General features: G+C 38.4%; 2 protein-coding genes across 17 annotated transcripts in view; one reads left to right on the forward strand and one right to left on the reverse strand.

The window, feature by feature from the left end:
- LOC144286242 (uncharacterized) overlaps positions 1-21,020 on the reverse strand; it is a 156,406-nt gene that overhangs the window by 24,476 nt on the left and 110,910 nt on the right. Inside the window, exon 7 of the mRNA XM_077852448.1 lies at positions 16,383-16,469. The gene's annotated coding sequence lies outside the window, so the exon portion shown is untranslated. The remainder of the gene's footprint in view (positions 1-16,382; positions 16,470-21,020) is intronic.
- LOC144286911 (uncharacterized) overlaps positions 1-21,020 on the forward strand; it is an 89,790-nt gene that overhangs the window by 22,028 nt on the left and 46,742 nt on the right. For 8 of the 16 annotated variants that reach the window (XM_077854053.1, XM_077854049.1, XM_077854058.1 and 5 more), the window contains exons 6-10: positions 2,832-2,903; positions 3,491-3,565; positions 11,233-11,351; positions 13,534-15,329; positions 15,729-15,833. In XM_077854053.1, the coding sequence (XP_077710179.1) occupies positions 2,832-2,903; positions 3,491-3,565; positions 11,233-11,351; positions 13,534-15,329; positions 15,729-15,833 (2,167 nt within the window). Of the gene's footprint in view, positions 1-2,831; positions 2,904-3,490; positions 3,566-11,232; positions 11,352-13,533; positions 15,330-15,728; positions 15,834-18,920; positions 18,971-20,437; positions 20,493-20,573; positions 20,714-20,815; positions 20,966-21,020 lie in introns of those variants that run through there. The other 8 variants (XM_077854043.1, XM_077854044.1, XM_077854046.1 and 5 more) reach the window with 5 other exon arrangements.

Here is a 21,020-nt window from a genome sequence, read left to right on the forward strand (position 1 = left end):
CTTCATGTTCTGTCTCCCTTTCTGATATTTCCTACCCATTTCTTCTCCCTTCCCTTCTATTCCCTTTCACTATTATTTATATTCCCCAAATGAATGACACCATATAATGTTTGTCCTTCTCTGATTATATATGTCTATCTTTATGCCAGTGCCACACTACGATTACTGTAGCTTTGAATTGGGTTTTGAAAGCAGAGCATGTGAATCTTCCCACTTTTTTGTTCTTTATCTAGATTTTTCTTGGCTATTCTGGGTCCCTTGAATTGATATAAGAATTTTAGAATTAGCCTGGAAACAAGTCAGCTGTGATCTTGATAAGGGTTGTGCTGAAGCCATAGTTCAATTTGGGGCATAGTGCCATTTTAACAATATTTTCTTCTGGTCCATGACCATGGCATTTTTTCCATTTATTTCAATCTTCTTTAATTTCAACAATGTTTTGTAGCTTTCAGTGTATGGATCTTACACTTTTTGGTTACATTTTTTCCTAAGTATTTTATTCTTTTTAATATTGTTATACATGGAAATTTTTTCTTAATATCATTTTGGATTACTCATTGCTAATACATAGAAATACATCTAACTTTTATATATTGATCTTGTTTCCTGCAACCTTGCTGAACCCATTTGTTAGTGCTAAGGTTTTTTTCTACATTCCTAGGAATATGTCTTGTGGTCTTCTAGTTTCTCAGGAATATGTTGGAGCATTTCAAACTCTCTGTGGATATCTCATTTCTCAGCTTTTTCTTTTAAACTTTTAGATTAGGGTTTTTGTTGTTGTTGTTGTTGTTTTTTGTTTTTTTTGTTTTTTTTGTCCCAACTGTTATCCATTGCCTTACACAGCTGCCAGTTTAAAACATTTACCTGTAAGTGTTTTTAAAAATGCTCCTGGGGATATCTAGGTGACTAAGCGGTTGGGTGTCTGCCTTCCTCTCTAGGCATGATCCTGGAGTTCTGGGATCCAGTCTCACATCCAGCTCCCCATAGGGAGCCCACTTCTCCCTCTGCCTATGTCTCTGCCTCTCTCTGTCTCCCTTTGCCTGTGTCTCTGCCTCTCTCTCTCTGTCTGTGTGTCTTTCTCATGAATAAATAAATAAATAATGATATTTTTAAAATGCCCCTTGAGAAGAAGAGGCTTCTAGCATTGTGCAGTTCTCAGTGAGGTCAAGGACAAGGTTCTCAATTGAGGTCTTCCAGGAAACTCACTAGACAGGTAAAACAATGACAGTTCTTTGGGAAGGAGGCTTTAAGGAACTCCAGCTCCATTTTGCTCCCCTGGGATGTGGGCTATTTTTCAAGGCTACCATCAGGATACAGAGCAGAGGTCTAGAACTAGTTAAAACAACAGATCTCACTGTTCTTATAGAAATTAATACATTTTCCCTTAATAAATGCTCTCTGGGTTGCTGTAGACCCATTGGTTAAATTTTCCAAAATGATTAAAACATTGATTCTATGTTTGCCAGTGTTTGTCATTGTCGTTGCTTTTATGGAGGGATGAAGTTTCAAATGTCCTCACTTTCCCGTTTTCACTGATTCGCCTATAACATGGTTTAAAATACCTAAAGTCTCAATGACCATCAGCTAATTAAATACTTCATCATGGGAGTCGATTAGAGAAAAGGAATAAAAATAGAAAATGTAATTCTCAGAGGAGCTCTCCCAGGTGGAGAGATGAAGTTCAACATGAATACAGTTTCTATATTTAGCGCTCTCAAAGTTTATGGTAACAGCTGTTTTATAAACCCCCTTTTCTTCATGTGAGTTACACACAGGCTTTGGAGTCAGAACTCAGTTCAAATTCCAGCTCTGCTTCTGACTGGCTTGACAAACTCGGACAAATTATGTAACCTCTCTGTACCTCAGTTTCCTCATTTGTAAAATGAGGTGATGATAGTATCTATCACATAAGGTTATTATAAGGATTAAATGTGAAATGCTGATCACAGATGCCTTACAGCCCAATAATAGTATTGGTTATGAAGATTATCTATCTAATACTTGGTAAAAGTATAGTTAATGATTCTTGAGTAGAGTCAACCTCAAGGCAGATTGTCTTTTCTTTTCTTCCTATTTCTTTTACCTTTTTTCATTTTAAAGAGTTGGGAAGAAGGTCTGTTCAGCATTTTGGAATAAAAGCTTGTGTCAAAAAGATGACAAGATGTCCTTTATTCAACAAACATTAAATAGTCAATAACAAGCACTATACTATGTCAGGCACAGGGACAACATGACAATAAAGTATGGTCCCTGCCCTCCAGGAGCCGAGAATCCAGGAGATTGATAAGGAAACAGGTGATACATGCCATGACAAAGGCTGTAATGCAAGAATACACACAGGCTATGTGGTGGGAATATAGCTTTCACCGGCTGCTCATAGATTTAGCCCTTCTTGTTTGGCTCCAAAACTGAAGAATTGGTTACCATTTTGTCTTTAACTGGGTGGTTTAAACTGTAGGATTTTTAAACTTTCTAGAGATAAAAGAAAAGCACTTTGAATTATGGAGGACACTAGAAATAGTATTTCCTACAGAAATTACTTCCTACTGGTATAGTCACTTCTGAGGTTTTCAACCTGAAATGTTCTTTGGCATATTTTTTCTTTGCCATCCACTTAAAAAATTTTTTTTCTCTTTCTCTTCCTGCTTTATCATTCAGAGACCTGGGTAGTGCCCAAAGGAAGAATGTTTTACAGATTCTAAGGGTGATTTTATAGGCAAAGGCAGAAAATGATTGCTTTTAAACTTCAAGTTCCATACCAAAAAAAAGAACATAAATTTTCATCTAGTTACTTAAAATGCAGATAATTTTAATTCCATTGCATTTTTCAGAATTCTCAGTCATAACCCTCTGACAACTGTTGAAGATTCATATCTTTTTAAATTGCCAGCATTAAAATATTTGTAAGTATTACAACAATCTCATGGCTCATGAGATGATTTCTGCTCTTTTTTACTTTTGTCAAAGATTAAATCTTTTGCATTTTGAATAAAAAGTCATAATTTAAATTTTAGCTGGGTTATTGCAATAAGAATTATTGGCAAAGAAAGAATGTATATGGACAAGACAGCCTGTAGTAGAAGAGAGCAGTATTGAAGAACACATAGAGATATGGAACATGCAGGTGTATAGCGAAATATTTACCACATATGTAGAAATATCATTTATCTCAAAAAGCAAACTGGAATAAGGTATACCTTATTTAAAACAAAAGACTAATCAAGAAAGGTGGATGCAACTGAGAATGAGTAGAAAAAGGGTAAAAGGAGATTGTACTGTTTAGCACCAAGGTGATTATGTTCGTGATGCACATAAATTTTAATTTCTTCAATAAGAATGCTCTGAAATTATCTTCCATAGCAAGTAAACTCTTGAGCTAGCTTGACAGAGAAGCCAGAATTTAAATAATCACATACTATTAAGTACCTTTTTGTACTTGGTGTGAAATTTTAGTCTTTGGTATCATGCATGTTTGGGCGTTCTCTTTCAGAGACATGGGAACAACACAGGTGTCACTTTCAACAATTGAGAGCATTCTCATGATGACCCTTGAATTGGAAAAACTGTAAGTTGATTTTTCTTATGTTTATTATCACTTCGTTGTGTATTTAGGTTTGTTTTATTTATAAGTCAGCTTTATTGAGGCATAATTTTCAGTTAATATGTACTCTTTTTAAGTATGCAGTTTTTAATGAGCTTTGGTAAATATATAGTTGTGTAACCACCACCACGTTTGAGATACAGAACATTTCTGTTTGTAGTTAATCCCCTGTTGCCACTATCAGCCCCTGACAGCCATCAACCTCATTTTTGTCCCTATAGTATTTTTTCCACCATGTCTTTTTTTTTTTTTTTTAAGATTTTATTTATTTATTCATGAGAGACAAAGAGAGAGAGAGTGAGAGGTCAGAGGGAGAAACAGGCTCCATACAAGGATTCTGAGCTGGGACTTGATCACGGGACTCCGGGATCACTCCCTGAGTCAAAGGCAGACGCTCAACTGCTGAGCCACCCAGGCGCCCCTCTACCGTGTCTTATGAATGAAATCATACAGTATGCAGTCTTGTGTGATTGGCTCCTTTGACTCAGCATAATCCTTTTGAGATTCATCCATGTGATTGCATCAACCCGTAATTCACTCCTTTTTATTACTGAGTAGTGTTACAGTTGTGTGGATATATCAGTTTGTTTATGCATTCATCACTTAATGGATATTTGAGTTGTTCTGATTTTCCTTTTGGCTATGATGAATAAAGCTGCTAAAAGCAGTCACGTGCAGGCCTTTGTGTGAGCATATGCTTTCATTCTGGGGGAGGTGAAATACTTAATGGTAGGATTACTACATCATGTGCTAAGTGTATATTTAACTTTTTAAGAAAATGCTTCCTAGGGGTGCCTGGGGGGTTAGTCAGTTAAGTGTCCAACTGTTGATTGTTGATTTTGGCTTAGGTCATAATCTCAGGGTTGTGAGATCAAGCCCCCAGTGGGGCTCCATGCTGAACGTGGAGCATGCTTAAGATTCTTTCTCTCCCTTTCTCTCTGCCCCTCCTCCCCACCCCACTCATACACATGTGCTTGCTGTCTCTCTCTCAAAAAAAAAAACAAAAACAAAAACAAAAAACCTGCTTACCTCTTTTCTAAAGTGAATGTAGGGCAGCCCCCGTGGCTCAGCAGTTTAGCGCCACCTTCCGACCAGGGCGTGATCCTGGAGACCCAGGATCTAGTCCCATGTCGGGTTCCCTGCATGGAGCCAGCTTCTCCCTCTACCTGTTTCTCTGCCTCTCTCTCCCTCCCTCAGTGTCTCTCATAATAAATGAATAAAAGCTTTAAAAAAAATAAAGTGGATGTACCATTTTGCATTCCAAGCGGCAGTGTATGACATCTTTATATTTCAGTTAAAAAATTTTTTCAAACTTTGTATCTTTTTTTTTTTAATTTTATTTATGATAGTCACAGAGAGAGAGAGAGAGAGAGGCAGAGACATAGGCAGAGGGAGAAGCAGGCTCCATGCACCGGGAGCCCGACGTGGGATTCGATCCCGGGTCTCCAGGATCGCGCCCTGGGCCAAAGGCAGGCGCTAAACCGCTGCGCCACCCAGGGATCCCTAGACTTTGTATCTTTAATTTGCATTTCTCTAATAGCTCATGATGTTGTCTATTCATGTACCAATATCTTTTTAAATGATGTGTCTATTGAAATCTCTTTTCCTTTTATTTTTTTCTTAAAGATTTATTTATCTCAGACAGAGAGAGAGAGAGACCAAATGTGGTGGGGGGTGGGGGGTATAGGCAGTCAGAGAGGGAGAGAGAGAATCTCAAGATTCCTCACCAAGCTTGGAGCCTGATTTGGGGCTCAATCCCACAACCCTGAGACCATAACCTGAGCCAAAATCAAGAGTCAGACACGCAGCCAACTGAGCCACCCTGGTGCCTCCAAATCCATCATTCAGTTGGATACATACTATTGAGTTTTAAGAGTATATTATATATTCTGGAAAAAGTCTTTTCTCTCAGGTGTTTAGCAAATTTCTCCCAGGCTGTGGCTTGTCTTCATTCTGTTCTATCTCTGAAGACCAGAATTTTTAATTTTTAAATTTTGATGAACTCACCCATTTCACCCATCATTCCACCCCTTGTCCCCTCTGGGGACAACTATAGTTTGTTCCCTATAATAAATGTCTGTTTCTTGACTCTCTCTCTCCCCTTTGCTCATTTTTTTTGTTTGTTTCTTAAATTCCACATATAAGTGAAATCACCTGGTATTTGTCTTTCACTGACTGACTTACTTTGCTTAGCATTGTACTCTAATGTTGTTGCAGGTGGCAGGATTTCGTTCTTTTTTATGGCTGAATAATATCCCATTGTTTATATATACCACCTATTTTTTATCCATCCACCTATCAATGGACTGGTAGGCTGCTTTCCATAACTTGGCTATGGTAAATAATGCTACATAGACGTGCATGTATCCCTTTGAATTAGTGTTTTTGTAATTTTTGGTTAAATACCCAGAAGTGCAATTACTGGATCATACCGTAGTTTTATTTTTAATTTTTTGAGGAGCCTCCATACCATTTTCCTCAGTGGCTGTACCAGTTTGCATTCCCGCCAGCAGAGCATAAGTTATTATGTCTCCATATCCTCACTAAAATTTGTTGTTTCTTGTGTTTTTTATTTTAGCCATTCTGACAGGTGTGAAGTGATATCTCATTGTGGTTTTTATTTGCACTTCCCTGATGATACTGAGCATTTTTTCATGTGTCTGTTGGCCATATGCATGTCTTCTTTTTTTTTAAGATTTTATTTATTTATTTGAGAGAGAGAGAAAGAACATGAGCAGGAGGAGGGGCAGAGGAAGAGGGAGAGAGAGAGAATCCCAAGCAGATTCCCCTCTGAGTACCTAGCCTTACTCAGGGCTCGATCCCAAGACCCTGAGATCATGACCTAAGCTGAAGGCAGACATTTAACCAACTGAGCCACCCAGGCACCCCTGTGCATCTTCTTTGGAGAAATGTCTGTGTCTTCCAGTTTTTAAGTGGATTATTTGGGGGTTTTTGGTGTTGATCTGTAGACATTCTTTATATATTTTGGATACTAAACCTATATTGAATATGTCACTTGCAAATATCTTCTCCTATTTGATAGGTAGTCTTTATTATTTTTTTTTGGTTGTTTCCTTTACTATACAGAAACTTCATATATTGTTTGATATGGTGAAACATTGTTTAGAATTTTGCATCTGTGTTCATGAGAGATATTGGTCTATTGTTTATTTATTTATTTATTTATTTATTTATTTATTTATTTATTTATTTATTTATGATAGTCACCCAGAGAGAGAGAGAGAGAGAGAGAGAGAGAGAGGCAGAGACACAGGCAGAGGGAGAAGCAGGCTCCATGCACCGGGCCTTGGGCTAAAGGCAGGCGCCAAACCGCTGCGCCACCCAGGGATCCCGGTCTATTGTTTTCTTTTCTTGTACTGTCTTTGCCTACTTATGATAAGGGAAAAGCTGGCCTTAAAAATGAGTGGGGAAATATTCTTTTCTCTTCAACTTTCTGGTAGAGTTTGTGTAGAATTGGCATTATTTCTTCCTTAAATGTTTGGTAGAATCACTCATGAAGCCCTGTGTATTTGAAGCTTTCTTTGTGAGAAAGTTGCAAATTATACACTCTATTTCTTTAATAGTGATATTTAAGTTACATATTTATTTTTGAGTAGTTTACATCTTTTATGATCTGTTCATTTCACCTTGAATTGATTGACAAATTATTTTATAATATTCCCTTCTTATCCTTTTAATATCTGTAGGGATGCCTGGGTGGCTCAGTGGTTGAGCATCTCCCTTTGGCTCAGCTCATGACCTCGGGATTCTGGGATTGAATCCCACATGAGGCTCCCTGCAGGGAGCCTGCTTCTCCCTCTGCCTCTGCCTCTGCCTCTCTCTGTGTCTCTCATGAATAAATAAAAATAAAATCTTAAAAAAAAAAAAAGAAAAGAAACAAGGGACATGTCACCCCGTTTTTTTTTTAAGATTTTATTTATTCATGAGAGACACAGAGAGAGAGAGGGGGGAGACAGAGGCAGAGACACAGGCAGAGGGAGAAGCAGTCTCCATGCTGGGAGCCTGATGTGGGACTTGATCCCGGGACTCCAGGATCAGGCTTTGGGCCGATGGCAGGCGCTAAACTGCTGAGCCACCCAGGGATCCCTGACCCCTCTCATTTCTGATACTGATAATTTATGTCTTCTCTTGTCTTGTCTTAATCAGTCTGCCTAGAGGTTTATCAGTTTTATTTATCTTCTCCAAAAACTGTCTTTTGGGGCACCTGTGTGGCTCAGTGGTTGAGCATCTGTTTTTGGCTCAGGTCGTGATCCTGGAGTCCTAGAATCGAGTCCCTTTTCAAGCTCCCCACAGGGAGCCTGCTTCTCCCTCTGCCTATGTCTCTGCCCCTCTCTCTGTATCTCTCATGAATAAATAATTACAATTTTTAAAAATAAATAAATAAAAACTGTCTTTTCATTTCACTGGCCTCTCTATTTTTGTTTTCCGTTTTCTTTATTTGTGCCTTGATCTCTATTATGCTATTTCTTCTCCTTATTCAATGATTAATTTTCTTTTCTTTTTTTAATTTCTTAAAAGTGGATACTGGGGAAGCTGAACACCGCATTAGCAACATCCCATATGTTGACATGGTTTCAGTTTTAGTACGAAATAGCTCTTAATTTCTCTTTTGATTTCTTTGACTGGCAGGGTTACTTAGAAGTATGTTGTTTAGTTTCTAAATAATTTGGAGATTTTTCAAATCTGTTCATTTCTAATTTAATTCCATTGTAGTCACAGAACATATGTTGAATGACTTAAATCCTTTTAAACTTATTGAGGCTTGTGTTATACCCATGAATTCTGGTATTAGATGAGCCTATGATCTATTTTGGTAACTATTATGTATCTACTTGAAAAAAATGAGTACTCTGATTTTGGGTGGAGCATTCTATAATGTCAGTTAGGTCAAGTATGTAGATAGTGTTATTCAAGTCTGCTATATCTTTACTGATTTTCTATATATTTTTCTGTCAATTATTTAGAAAGCAATATTGAAATTTCCAACTATAATTGTGTATTTATTTGTCTCTCTTTGCCATTCTCCTTCATATATTTTGAAGTTCTGTTATCAGATGCATAAATTTTTAGGTTATGTCTTTTTTATTAGTTGATATTCCTATAATGATGGAATAACCTCCTTTATCCTTGGTAATATTTTTTTACTTTGAAATGCACTTTGTCTTACAGTAATGTAGCCACCCAAGGTTTCTTTTGATTACTGTTAGCATAGCACAATTTTTTCTATACTTTTAACCTACTTGTATATTTCTATTGCAGATGATTCTTATAGACAGCATACAGTTGGCTTTTGCTTTTTTATATTTTAATTAGGGTGATTATACCATTACACCTAATGTAATTATTAACATGACTACATTTAAAGCTACTAAACTCTCTATGTGTCCCATCTGTTCTTTGTTTTGCTATTTTTTTTCTTTTTCTTCCTACTTTTGGATGACTGAGTACACTTTTAAATTAAATTAAATTAAATTAAATTAAATTAAATTAAATTAAATTTTATTTGTTGGCTAGTTAATTACAACTCAGGTTTTGTTAGTTTAGCAGTAGTTTAATGGCTTGTAGTGTTCATCTTTAACTTTTCACAGTCTATCTTCAAATAATATATGATTTCATGATTGGCATAAGAACCTTACAATATATAGTGTACTTCATTTCTCCCTTACTGGCCTTTGTGCTAATGTCTTCATACATTTTGCTTTACTTCTAAACAGCACACTATATTATTTTTTTGTTTAAACAATAAGTTAACTCCTTTAGGAAGTATAGTTGATGTATATTAAATTAGTTTCAGATGTACAACATAGTGATTGAAGAATTAATACCACAATAAGTGTATTACGGTATTATTAACTATATTCCCTACATTGTACTTTTCATCTGGAGACTTACTTTATAACTAGAAGTTTGTACTTCTTACGTCTTTTCACTCATTTTGACCATATCCCCGCCCTCTACTTTAATAACCACCAGTTTGTTCTCCATATTCATGAATCTGTTTCTCTCTTCTTTTTGTTGTCAGTTTTCATTTGTTTAAGATTCTACATATAAGTGAAATCATATTGTATTCAGATATTTAAATAGTAAGAAAAACCTTATGTATTTACCTTTGGAGTTACCAGTTCTAATGTTCTTCTTCCTTTTGTGTGGATCCACATTTCTATCGCAATCATTTTCCTTCTGCTTGAAAATACTTTCTTTAGCTTTTCTACAGTGTAAATCTACTAATGATGACTTCTTTCAGCTTTTGTAGGTCTCAGTCTTTTGTTTTGCTTTTATTTTTGAAAGATCTGGATATAGAATTCTAGTTTGATAGTTGTTGGTCCCCTCTCCGCTTCACTGCTTTAAAGATGTTGCTCTACTGAGTTCCATTAATTCCAACAAGAAATATGTTACCATTGTTATCTCTATTTCCCTATATGTTGTGTGGAGGTTTTTCCTTTGGCTTATTTTTAACATTTTCTCTTTATTGATGGCTTGAGAAGTTTGATTATGATGTGCTTTGGCATAGTTTTGTCCATATTTCTTGTGTTTAGAGTTCATTGACCTTCTTGGATTTGTGGGTTTATTAGGGTTACCTGTTTGGACAATTTCGGGGCTATTATTTTTCAAATTATATTTCTTCTCCCTTGTAGACTCTATGTATGCATATATTAGGCCACTTGAAGTTGTTGTATAACTCACTAAGTAGAGACATGGGTTTCTTAGTCTGGGATTTTTTTTTTTTAAGATTTTATTTATTTGACAGAGAGTGAGAGCACAAGCAGGGGGAGCAGAGGAGAGGGAGAAGTAGGCTCTCTGCTGAGGAGCAAAACTGATGTGGAGCTCGATCTTGGGACCCGGGGATCATGACCTGAGCCGAAGGCAGACATTTAACTGATTGAGCCACCCTGGTGCCTCATCAGTCTGGTTTTCTTTAACATAAGAAATATTGTTATAACTTTTTTATAAAGATTTTATAATTTATTTAAGAGAAAGAAGAGAGCACACGTGGGTGGGGCAGAGGAATCTCAAGCAGACTTACAGTGATCTAGGAGCCCAGTGAGGGGCTTGATCTTATGAGCCTGAGATCATGACCTGAGTTGAAACCAAAAGTCAGATGCTTAACCAACAGTGGCACCCAGGCACCCCAGTTATAGTAACTTTTTAAACATCCTTGTCTGCTAGTTGTAACACCTGTGTAGATTTTGGGTTAGTTTTGATTGATTGCTTTCTATCCTTGATGTGGGCCATATTTTAGACTTACTCAGACTCTTCTTAGAAGTCTACCCTCTTCCTGTATGCTCTTAACCCAAAGTGAGACTTTTGGGTCAGAAGGAGATACTTCTGAACTGAACTACTGATCAATGTCACCCAGTTCTTATCTCTGTCTTATTCTAGGTATATCATACCCCCTACCATCCTTACCTATTGGTTGAGCACCTCTGTCCTTCTCTTTATTTATAATATTCATGAGCAACAATTGGCCAACTGGTCCCTACTCAACCCTACCCAACCATCATATGCCACAAGAATTCCTTTATGCAGAGCCCTGTGAAGACCTTGGCCTGAATCTTCTACTCAAGTAACCCCTTTACCACTAATATAATGCTCTGTGTTTCCATTTATAGGATATTACCTAGCCGTATGTCCTGTTGTCTCTGCCAACTCAAAAATAATATTGAGGTTGTTTGCAAGACAGTCAAGCTGCATTGTGACGGTGAATGTTTGACAAATGCCACACGTTGTGGTGAGTTTGAATTGCCTCGTCATATATATATAATATTTGTATTTAAAGATTTTATTTATGAGAGAGAGAGAGAGAGAGAGAGAGAGGCAGAGGGAGAAGCAGGATCCATATAGGGAGCCTGATGTGGGACTTGATCCCAGGACTCCAGGATCACGCCCTAGGCTGAAGGCAGGTGCTAAACCGCTGAGCCAACCAGGAATCACCTCATGATATATTTTAAATTTTATTTATGTTTTAATTTTTATTTTTAATCAACAATGATCAATTTTTAACTAATGATGTCACTGCATTATTTTTATTCACTTACAGTTCAAACCCCTAAATTTCTTTTTTTTTTCAAAGATTTATTTGAGAGAGAGAGAGATGTGAGTCGAAGGAGGGGCAGAGGGAGAGAATCTCAAACAGATTCCCCACTGAGTGTGGAGCCCATTGCAGGGCTCAATCCCATGACCTTGAAATCATGACCTGAGCTGAAACCAAGAGTTATATGCTTAACCCACTGAGCCACACAGGCACCCTTAAAATCCCTAAATTTATAAGAACTATTCCTTTGTTATAAGTCAGATTCTCAGTTACATTATTAAATTAATTACTCCCAAATGAAAACATATGCATCATAATTTGTAAACTAATTTCATATGTATCAGAACTCAGGTCCCCCTTGTCTTATATGACAGGTGGAGATATATTTTTGTTTATTGTTTGTTTTTACAAGTTATCAAGAGTAAAAGTGATGCTGATTTATAGATAAAGTTTATTCAGAGCCTGAGAGTTCCTGTTCCCTAACCAGAAGCTGCTGCCTTCTTATGGATACAGAGCACTCTTCTATTCTTGGACTGTCCAACTCTGAACTTTTTCTGAATCCTCAGCTTTTCTATCCAAAAACACTCAGATACTTTTAAGTATTTTTCTGTATACTATGTTTTATTGGCACTAACTTCATGACTTCCAAAATGTGCTTCTGCACCCAGATAGCTTGAATATGGTTCCCTATCAATGATCTAGGGTACATCATAAATAACACTTTGCTACCTCTGTAAATACAATGTTGCTTATTTTTCAAAACAATTTTTTACTAATTACTCCCTTATCTCTTAGAGGTGGGCAGAATAGGCATGTTTAGCCTCCTTTTACAGGTGAGGAAAAATTAGATCAGAGGTGTTAAGTACTGTTGCCTAGCACTCAAGTGTCCCGTTTAGGGCTCTCTACAAGCCCGTTGCTCCTCCTTTCTTGTGACCTTTATTACCTCCTCCTCTGACTCTCATCAACACCGCTGAAAATACTTCTAATTCTTCTGGAAATGAAACTCGGTTGGATGATACTGTGCATGTACACAAGCCATATGCTGACTTTCATGTAGTGGGAAGCTCTGGATGGTACCCTAATAACTAAAGCTAGAAATATTAGAAATGAAAGTGAAGTATATTTCTTCACATTCTGACAAAAAATTTCTTTATCCCTTCTGCATTTTAAAACCTCAAGTATTATTCCATTGATTTATCGAACATTCCACATTGGCATATCTCTCATACCTGGAAAATCTCTTAGCCTACACTCGTTCCCTGCCCAATTTAAGCAAAGAGCCAGGGTGGACTTAGTGCTTTTTTTCTGTCTAGAGCTTATGTTTTGTGTGAGCTGCAATATATGGGAGCAGGGACCAAGCATAGTAATTGATGGGTAGATGGAGAGGGCATGTCCAGATGAGGCCCTACTAGCAGTGGGTGTTTTCATGGGCATCTGTGGTAGTAGCAAGAAAACAAGCACACTGAAGAGATAGAAGGAGGAAACCCCCTGCTCCCACTGCATCTGAAGCAGTACAGGACAGGGTATATGAATACCAGGAGTCACAGTAGATTTGCAGACAGTTTAGCTGAGTGTCTTCCAGACTTGGCTTTTCTTAAGTACTAGATAATTGGCCCTTGGAGACCAAGGATTATGGAATAATCCTAAATGTAGTCATTCACGTTGTGAAAGGTTCTGAAGAAATAGCCATTTAAAAAAATACCCTTTTCTCCTTTTGTTGTTGCCAATATAGGTTCAAGTTTGAGTTTGTGTCCTTGATAATGGTACTCAGATATTTGCTGGTTCTTAATTTTTATGACTGGGATGTATGACTGCGGACTGACAAAAACTGTGCTATCAGCCTTTCATTATCAAAACTAGTCTCTTCTTTTTCTGACAGATGAAAAAGCATCTATAATGAATGTAGAAGGATCATTCATGAAGGTATTAAAAGCCCGGAAGAAGAGTACCAGTACTGAGCTGACAATTGAGCCAGAGAAGGCATCCTCAGACAAAAATGGCATCGGTCTGTCAGCCTTTATGAATGAGCAGTTAGACTTTAATGATGAAAGTGATGTTATCAGTGCGCTGAATTACATATTACCTTATTTCTCAGAGGGAAATGTAGAAGATGTAGAATCAACATTACTACCATTCATTAAAACTCTGTTTTCAAATGTTCAAGATGGAGACAAGCCTGTGGGTTACTTGAAAAACAACACAAAGAGCCCTTCTCTTGAACCTGGACCCAACAATTCAACTTACAAAAATAAACTGAGGAAACTCTCTTTCCTGGAAAATTTGTTAGATGCAGAAATTCAAGAAAAAATTGATGAGGTAAAAAAGAAAGAAAAAACTGCCATGCTTATACCTCCCGGGATTTTAGGTCCCAAATTTAAGAAATTGGAAACTGCCCAAGGACAGGAAAAGACCCTTCCCAAGTCTAAGAATTTACGGAAGAGGTGGTTTAGAAAAAACAGTGTTCTCAAGGGCCCCAAGGACCCACAGAAAAGGCACTACAAGGAAGTGGACGTTCAGAGCACCCAAGGGAAACAGAGTGCCCAGTCATTTGTGAAGAACATGGCCAAAGAAAGAAGGCTCAGTGGACCATCCCCAAGGGAGCTGGAGGAGCTTCACATGGCCCAGAGGCCCAGGAAATTAGTGGGAAACTCCGTCCACACAGAGTCTTCATTCATAAAGGAGCACAAGGCAGCAGCCTCTTCTTTCCCGAAGCAAAACATAATGGGCAAGCCTTCTGCCTCCACTGCTCCAAAATCCCTACCTAAGGTGAAAACCAAATCAGAAGACTCAACCTACCCCATTGTTGTTTTAGAAGATGCGAATGCTAGAGTTAGGGAAATGGAGGCTTCCAGACCAGTCTCGCATTCTGGAAAAAAGTATATTTTCCATAAAATTCGCTCACGTATAGTCCAAAGAACACCCAAGACCAAAAAAAGTAAAAAGTTCAGAAAGAAAAACTCACTCTCGAATAGATTGATGCCTGCACAGAGGCCTCCATTGCCTGCCGTCAGGAGCCTCATCGATTCCCCTTCACAGGAGGCTATTTCATCTTCAGAAAAACGAATTCAGGAAAATCCTTTTCCAGAATTATTTACTCTTTCAGAACCTTCTAAAGAAAACACTACTGTAGAAAACACTACTGCACAGAATGCTTCTGAAGAAATTATTTCTCCAGGAAGCACTACTGTATCAGAACAAACTCCCCCTGAATTCACAAACCGTAGGAATCTTTCCAATACATATTCTACTACCACCAGAGACAACTTTGTGCCGACTGTTAAACAAACCAATGAAACACAATGGGAATACCACAACTTGGTCACTGACTTGCCCCCAAAGCCCACAGGCTTCAGTGTTGCAAAGCTCTCATCCGCAGGTGATCTATTTGAAATTCAGCTAAACCAGCAGCTACGGTCCCTCATCCCGAATAATGACGTGAGAAGGCTCATTTCTCATGTTATCCGGACTTTGAAAATGGACTGCTCTGAGACCAATGTGCAACTGGCCTGTGCCAAGCTTATCTCCAGAACAGGCCTCCTGATGAAGCTTCTCAGCGAGCAGCAGGAAGTAAAGGTGTCCAAGGCAGAGTGGGATACAGACCAATGGAAGACTGAGAACTATATCAATGAGAGCACAGAAGCCCAGAGTGAACAGAAAGAGCAGAAGTCAAGTGAGGTGAGGATAACTCCTGAAAGATGGGGTCTGAACTTTTAGTCAGTTTAGGACATGCAATTAAAGCACCCATGCACAAGGACCAGGGCCTCCCAGTCTGGGTCTTGTCTTAGCCATTAATGTTGGCTGAGACAGTGATCTGCCACTTTGCTCATTTAGAGAATGGTGCCACTCTTCCCAGGTAGATGAGAAGAGGACTTAACATACAAGATAAATATATTATTGAAGAAAGGGCTAATGATAAAATTATATAACACATTAGATTTGGTATATTTCTTAAGAACCTATACGCCACTCCACTGAAAGAATGAGGTTTTAGAGTAGCTTAAGAATAGTTAGCTTTCATCCTTTTCTTTGATTTCTAAAAAATTGTTCTTTGTTTTTTGTTTTTTGTTTTTTTAGCCAACAAAAGAAGTTCCAGGTTATGGCTATAACAACAAACTCATCTTGGCAATATCTGTGACTGTAGTAGTAATGATTTTGATTATAGTTTTCTGTCTCATTGAGGTAAGAACAACCATTAATTCAGATTTCCAGAAAATCTTTTGTCTTTATAATAGATTCAGAATTTACAAACTTAAAATCAAAGCCACTTTCTCACTTACTGATACTTGGTATTTCTCTTCTGTCTGACAGACTGACATGTACTTCATTCTTTTATTGCCAAGTATATTCTGGGGATTTTTATTTTATTTTATTTTTTTAAAGAGAAGCAATTCTTTTTTTTTTTTAAGATTTTATTTATTCACGAGAGACACAGAGAGGCTGAGACACAGGCAGAGGGAGAAGCAGGCTCCATGCAAGGAGCCTGATGTGGGACTTGATCCTGGGTCCCCAGGATCACACAATGGGCTACAGGCAGTGCTAAACCGCTACGCCACTGGGGCTGCCCTATTCTGGGGATTTTTAAAGGAACTTTCCATTGCCAGGTGATTTATGGATTATAAACAAGGCAACAAGCCATTAGACTGTTTTGGGACGTTAGGTTTAAGAAGGCCAAGTTAACATGATAGTAACATTTCCTCAACTCAAAATTCTGTGGTTAGATGTACTCACCAGCCACTTTCAGACTACCACTGATTTCTTTCCTTGGTTGAAATGATGAGAGATAGTATCCACCCTCATGGAGCTATATCAGTCATCCTGGAAAAAAGGACATGGCTTAAAGATAAAAATATCATCTTGTTGATTAATTAGATTTACTCAGCAGCTTTTTCCACACACTGAATTATGTGAATAGTTTTGGTTAAAATACTGTAGCTAAAATCCTGCATCAGGCTACTCCAAAGCATGTCATGTTTATAGTCACCTGTGCTGGAGGTTGCCTGTTTACCTTTTCTTCAGTTCCATAATGACTTGGCACTGGTTTATGCCAAGCATAGGAAGAAGAATTTTCCATATCCAATTTCATGCCCACAACCCTGGGAGGACAATATTACCATCCCTCTTTCATACATAAAAGGGGATCAGCTTAAGGCTCCAGTGGCAAAACCCAAAGCAGAACCCAGTTTTACTTAACTGCAAATCCTGTGCTCTTATTCCACTGTTCTGTCTCCTTAAAGATGAAAACACTGGCCAGCATTTGAAACACTGAAATTCAGTGGAAGCCACTGAAAGGATTAATATATTTAATATGAAAAGAGTTTTATCAGTCACCAGAAGATGACCAACAATCCAAGGGTGAAGGGGGCGAGACTACAAGAAATGGGAGATGTTTTGAGTCTGTCACCATATATGCGAGTTCTTTCCTTGTGGCCTATGGGATGTGGGTCTTGTTAGCGAGGCCTTTGTTGCCTTTATACTGTCTTCGTCTATACTTATATTTGTTATAATTTATATTTTTCAACCTGTATAGATCTGTTTTGTTTTTAGGTATGGTTGAGGTAGGGGATCTAACATTTTCCCCCTAAAGAAATACCCAGTTACTTTAAAATCTTTTATTGAATGGTTCATTCTTTCTTAACAGATCTAAAATACTGTTTTTTTGTAAGATTTTATTTATTCATGAGACACACACACACAGAGACAGAGACATAGGCAGAGAGAAAAGCAGGCTCGTCTCAGGGAGCCCAATGTGAGACTTGATCCCCAGACCCGGGTTCACCCTATGAGTCAAAGGCAGATGCTCTACCACTCAGCCACCCAGGCGTCTCTAAAATACTTTTCTTATCTGGATTCTTATCAGTCCAGTTTCCTTTCCCATATCACACTATATACTTAATTCCAATTGCTTTATAATAACCTATTTTGATGTCTGGTAGAGTTACGCTCATGCTCTTTGATCTCCTTTTTCATACATTTCATAGCTAGACTTGCATATCCCTTTACCAAATGTCAGCTGGCCAGTTTTTATTTAAAAAAAAGAAAAACTATCTTGGGATTTGAATAGGATTGCATTGAGTTTGAGGAGAATTGACATCTTTGCAATATTCTAGGAACATGGTATCATCATGTATTCATTTCTTAAAGTCCTTCAGAAGAGTTTTAATGTTTTCATCTCAAAGGTCTTCCCCATTCTTTGCTGTAAGTTTATTCCTAGGTACTTTATGTCTTTTATTGATATTTTTTAATCTTTTTTTAAGATTTTATTTATTTATTCATGAGACACGCACAGAGAGAGGCAGGGACACAGGCAGAGGGAGAAGCAGACTCCATGCAGGGAGCCTGATGTGGGAGTCGATCCCGGGACTCCAGGATCACACCCTAGGCGGAAGGCAGGCACTAAACCATAGAGCCACCGAGGTATCCTTCCTTTTATTGATATTATAAATGGACCATTCTTCCATTTGTTAATTAGTTATTTGTGGAACATAAAAAAGCTATTGCATTTTGCATGTTGAGCTCTTGATTTTGTATTTAGCCATCTTACTGAATTCTCAGAGCACTTCCAGTAAAATTTATTTTTCTATATTTTTAAAGATTTTATTTATTCATGAGAGACACAGAGAGAGAAGCAGAGACACAGGCAGAGGGAGAAGCAGGGTCCATTCAGGGACCCTGATGTGGGACTTGATCCCAGGACCCTGGGATCATGCACTTAGCCAGAGGCAGGCGCTCAACTGCTGAGATACCCAGGCATCCCACTACAGTAAAATTTAAGTTGACTCTCTTGGGCCTTTTAGGTTGTCCATAATTTCATATGCCAATATGTTTTGTTTCTTACTTTCCAATACTTAATTTTTCCTATTGCATTGAGATGCCTGGAATCTTTAAAAGAAGTGTTTTCCTATTGCATTGATTAGGACCTCTTCAACGTGATGAATAGTAACAGGAATAATAGGCATTGAACTCTTGTCCTTGACTTTAAAACAATGTTGCTATTTAGGTTTCTGGTAGATACTTTTCTTTTCTTACTTCTAAGAATTTTTATTAGGAATTACCTGTTGGATGTCATCTAAAACAGTCAATAAAATGTATTGCCAGCTGCACACAAGTTCCCAAGTTGGGACTATGGAAGAGTCAAAGGACTACTAAAAAATAGAATTCCTGCTCTCCAAAAAGGCTGAATAAGACTTAAAATACAAAGGAATGAATACAGATTTGGAGGCATGGTTATTGAGATGGGTACCTGTGATATGTTTTCTTCCAAAACAGATTTATTCTCATAGAGCAGCACCAGTGGAAGATGAAGAAGGAGGCTCAAGGTAAATTGGCAATTATTAAAGCAGAATTTCAGAACTAGATTTTAGAACTCCTATTTCACTCCCCTTGTTTTACACCCAGGAAACTACCAAAGGCAGAAAGAATATTGATTTGGTCTAATGCTTTGCCTGGATCCAGCAAAATTAGCTTCCCAGACAAATCTGAGTTAGAATGGAACTGACACAGAGCATCTACTGTCACTACTCCTTTAAAGAAAAAGGGTGGAGAGGGGTTGGGTGCACCTGTCCCTGCTGGTACTGACCATCAGGCCTGGCTACAGAGTCTTGGGCTAAGAGGCCTAGTCTTCAAGGCTGATGGAAGGCAGAAAAATAGGACTCCTTCCTGTAAAGTGGCAGGAAAACTTCCCTCCTCCTCCTAGTTTTTGATCCACCACTCTCCATTCCCTTTGTCCAGACTCCATAGACTGTTAACTGGGAGAGGCCTTAGGTAATAGTTTGTCTCTTCCTTTTATAATAAGGAAATGGAGAAGAAAGGGAAGGTAAATTGCCCCATGGGCATACTGCTACTGAGTGTCAGAAGATGGTTCCTTTCCAGAGGGGCACTTCTCCTCTGATTATACTGTTCTTGGGCTGTGAGCTACATTTTATGTCACAACTCCGTACATACATACTGTCAAGACCTAAGCAGGTTTTTAAAAATATTTTTTAATTTATTCATGAGAGACGCAGAGAGAGAAGCAGAGAGATAGAGGGATAAGCAGGCTCCTCTCATGGAGCCTAATGTGGAGTCCATCCCCAGACCAGGACCACACACGCCCTGAGCCAAAGGCATTACTAAACTGCTGAGCCACCTGGGCGAGCCAACATAAGCAGTTTCTAAGACAAACTTACTATACATTCTGATTCTTTCTATATTGTTTATATTCAAAAATAATATTTTGTGTTTTAGTGCTGGCTGTGACCTTCCTCACTCACTCATTAGCCACTGCCTGCAATGAGAAAGTCAGTGAGTTAGGTAACTTTGTTGGTTGGACTCGTGCATTTATTTGGTGTGAATCAACTTGTAGGATAAAGCAGCTAGGAAAATAGAAACACCTCTCTCTCCTCCTCCCCAGCAAATGATGCCTATGAGACAAAGTCCAAAGGGGACCAAAGTAAACTGGTTCTGGAGAGAGTAAGGTGCTTCTGTGTTATAGTTGCACAGTCTGTTCACTGCACGAGGGCACTTGGCCATAGGCCCAGGTGAGCAGGATGAAAATCTTGCTTATACTCAATGCCAAGCCACATACAAAGGCCTCCCCAGAGAAATTGTGGGGCCATTATGGACAGACATGGGAAAATTCTGGAAGTGTAGCATACGTGGGATTATTTTCAGGATCCGAGGTCTGTAGTGATTTTGCTTCCTGTGATTATGGACTGAGATGTCCTAATAGGACCAGAGATACACATTGTGAGAGGCATGGGAAATGGCGTGAATCACTAATTGTCTGCATATGTGTTTCCTCCAAGGCTCTTCTTTAATTCTCTGCTGCATAAGAGATGTTCAATCCAACGGGAGAATCAGGTAAATCTGAGGAAGATAAAGTCCCATGGCTGGAGAGAGCAGGGGAAATGCAGAATTAACAATGTCCTTTCTGTTTTCTAGGGCTTTTTCTGGAGAAGGCGGCCACTTTGGCTTCGGGACATGTACAGACCTCTCAATGCCACACGGAAGAAAAACATGGCACAGAAGCTACACGACAGGGATTCTTCTGATGAGGATGAGATTTTCAACAAGGAACCAGGGTACCTGATTGGGGACAATTTATACTTCTTTTCTAAAATGAGTTAATTATGAAAAGTTTAATTGTTCCTTTACAGAGTTAAAGGCATTCTTCTTTTTTGCAGAGAGAAAGGTGGTGCCCCAGTAGAGAAGCCTCGGGCTGCAGATTCAGCTGCTGAAGACCTGGGTGAGGAGAGCGACAGTGAACTCCGCACCGTCATCGTCCTCAAGTGACTTTGTCCTGCCTCAGGCTGTCTATAAAGTTTATTTTTATTTTTATTAAAAAATTTATTTTTTATTGGTGTTCAATTTGCCAACATATAGAATAAC

The sequence above is a fragment of the Canis aureus genome, chromosome 16, assembly GCF_053574225.1.
Source record: "Canis aureus isolate CA01 chromosome 16, VMU_Caureus_v.1.0, whole genome shotgun sequence".
NCBI classification, from domain to species: Eukaryota; Metazoa; Chordata; class Mammalia; order Carnivora; family Canidae; genus Canis; species Canis aureus.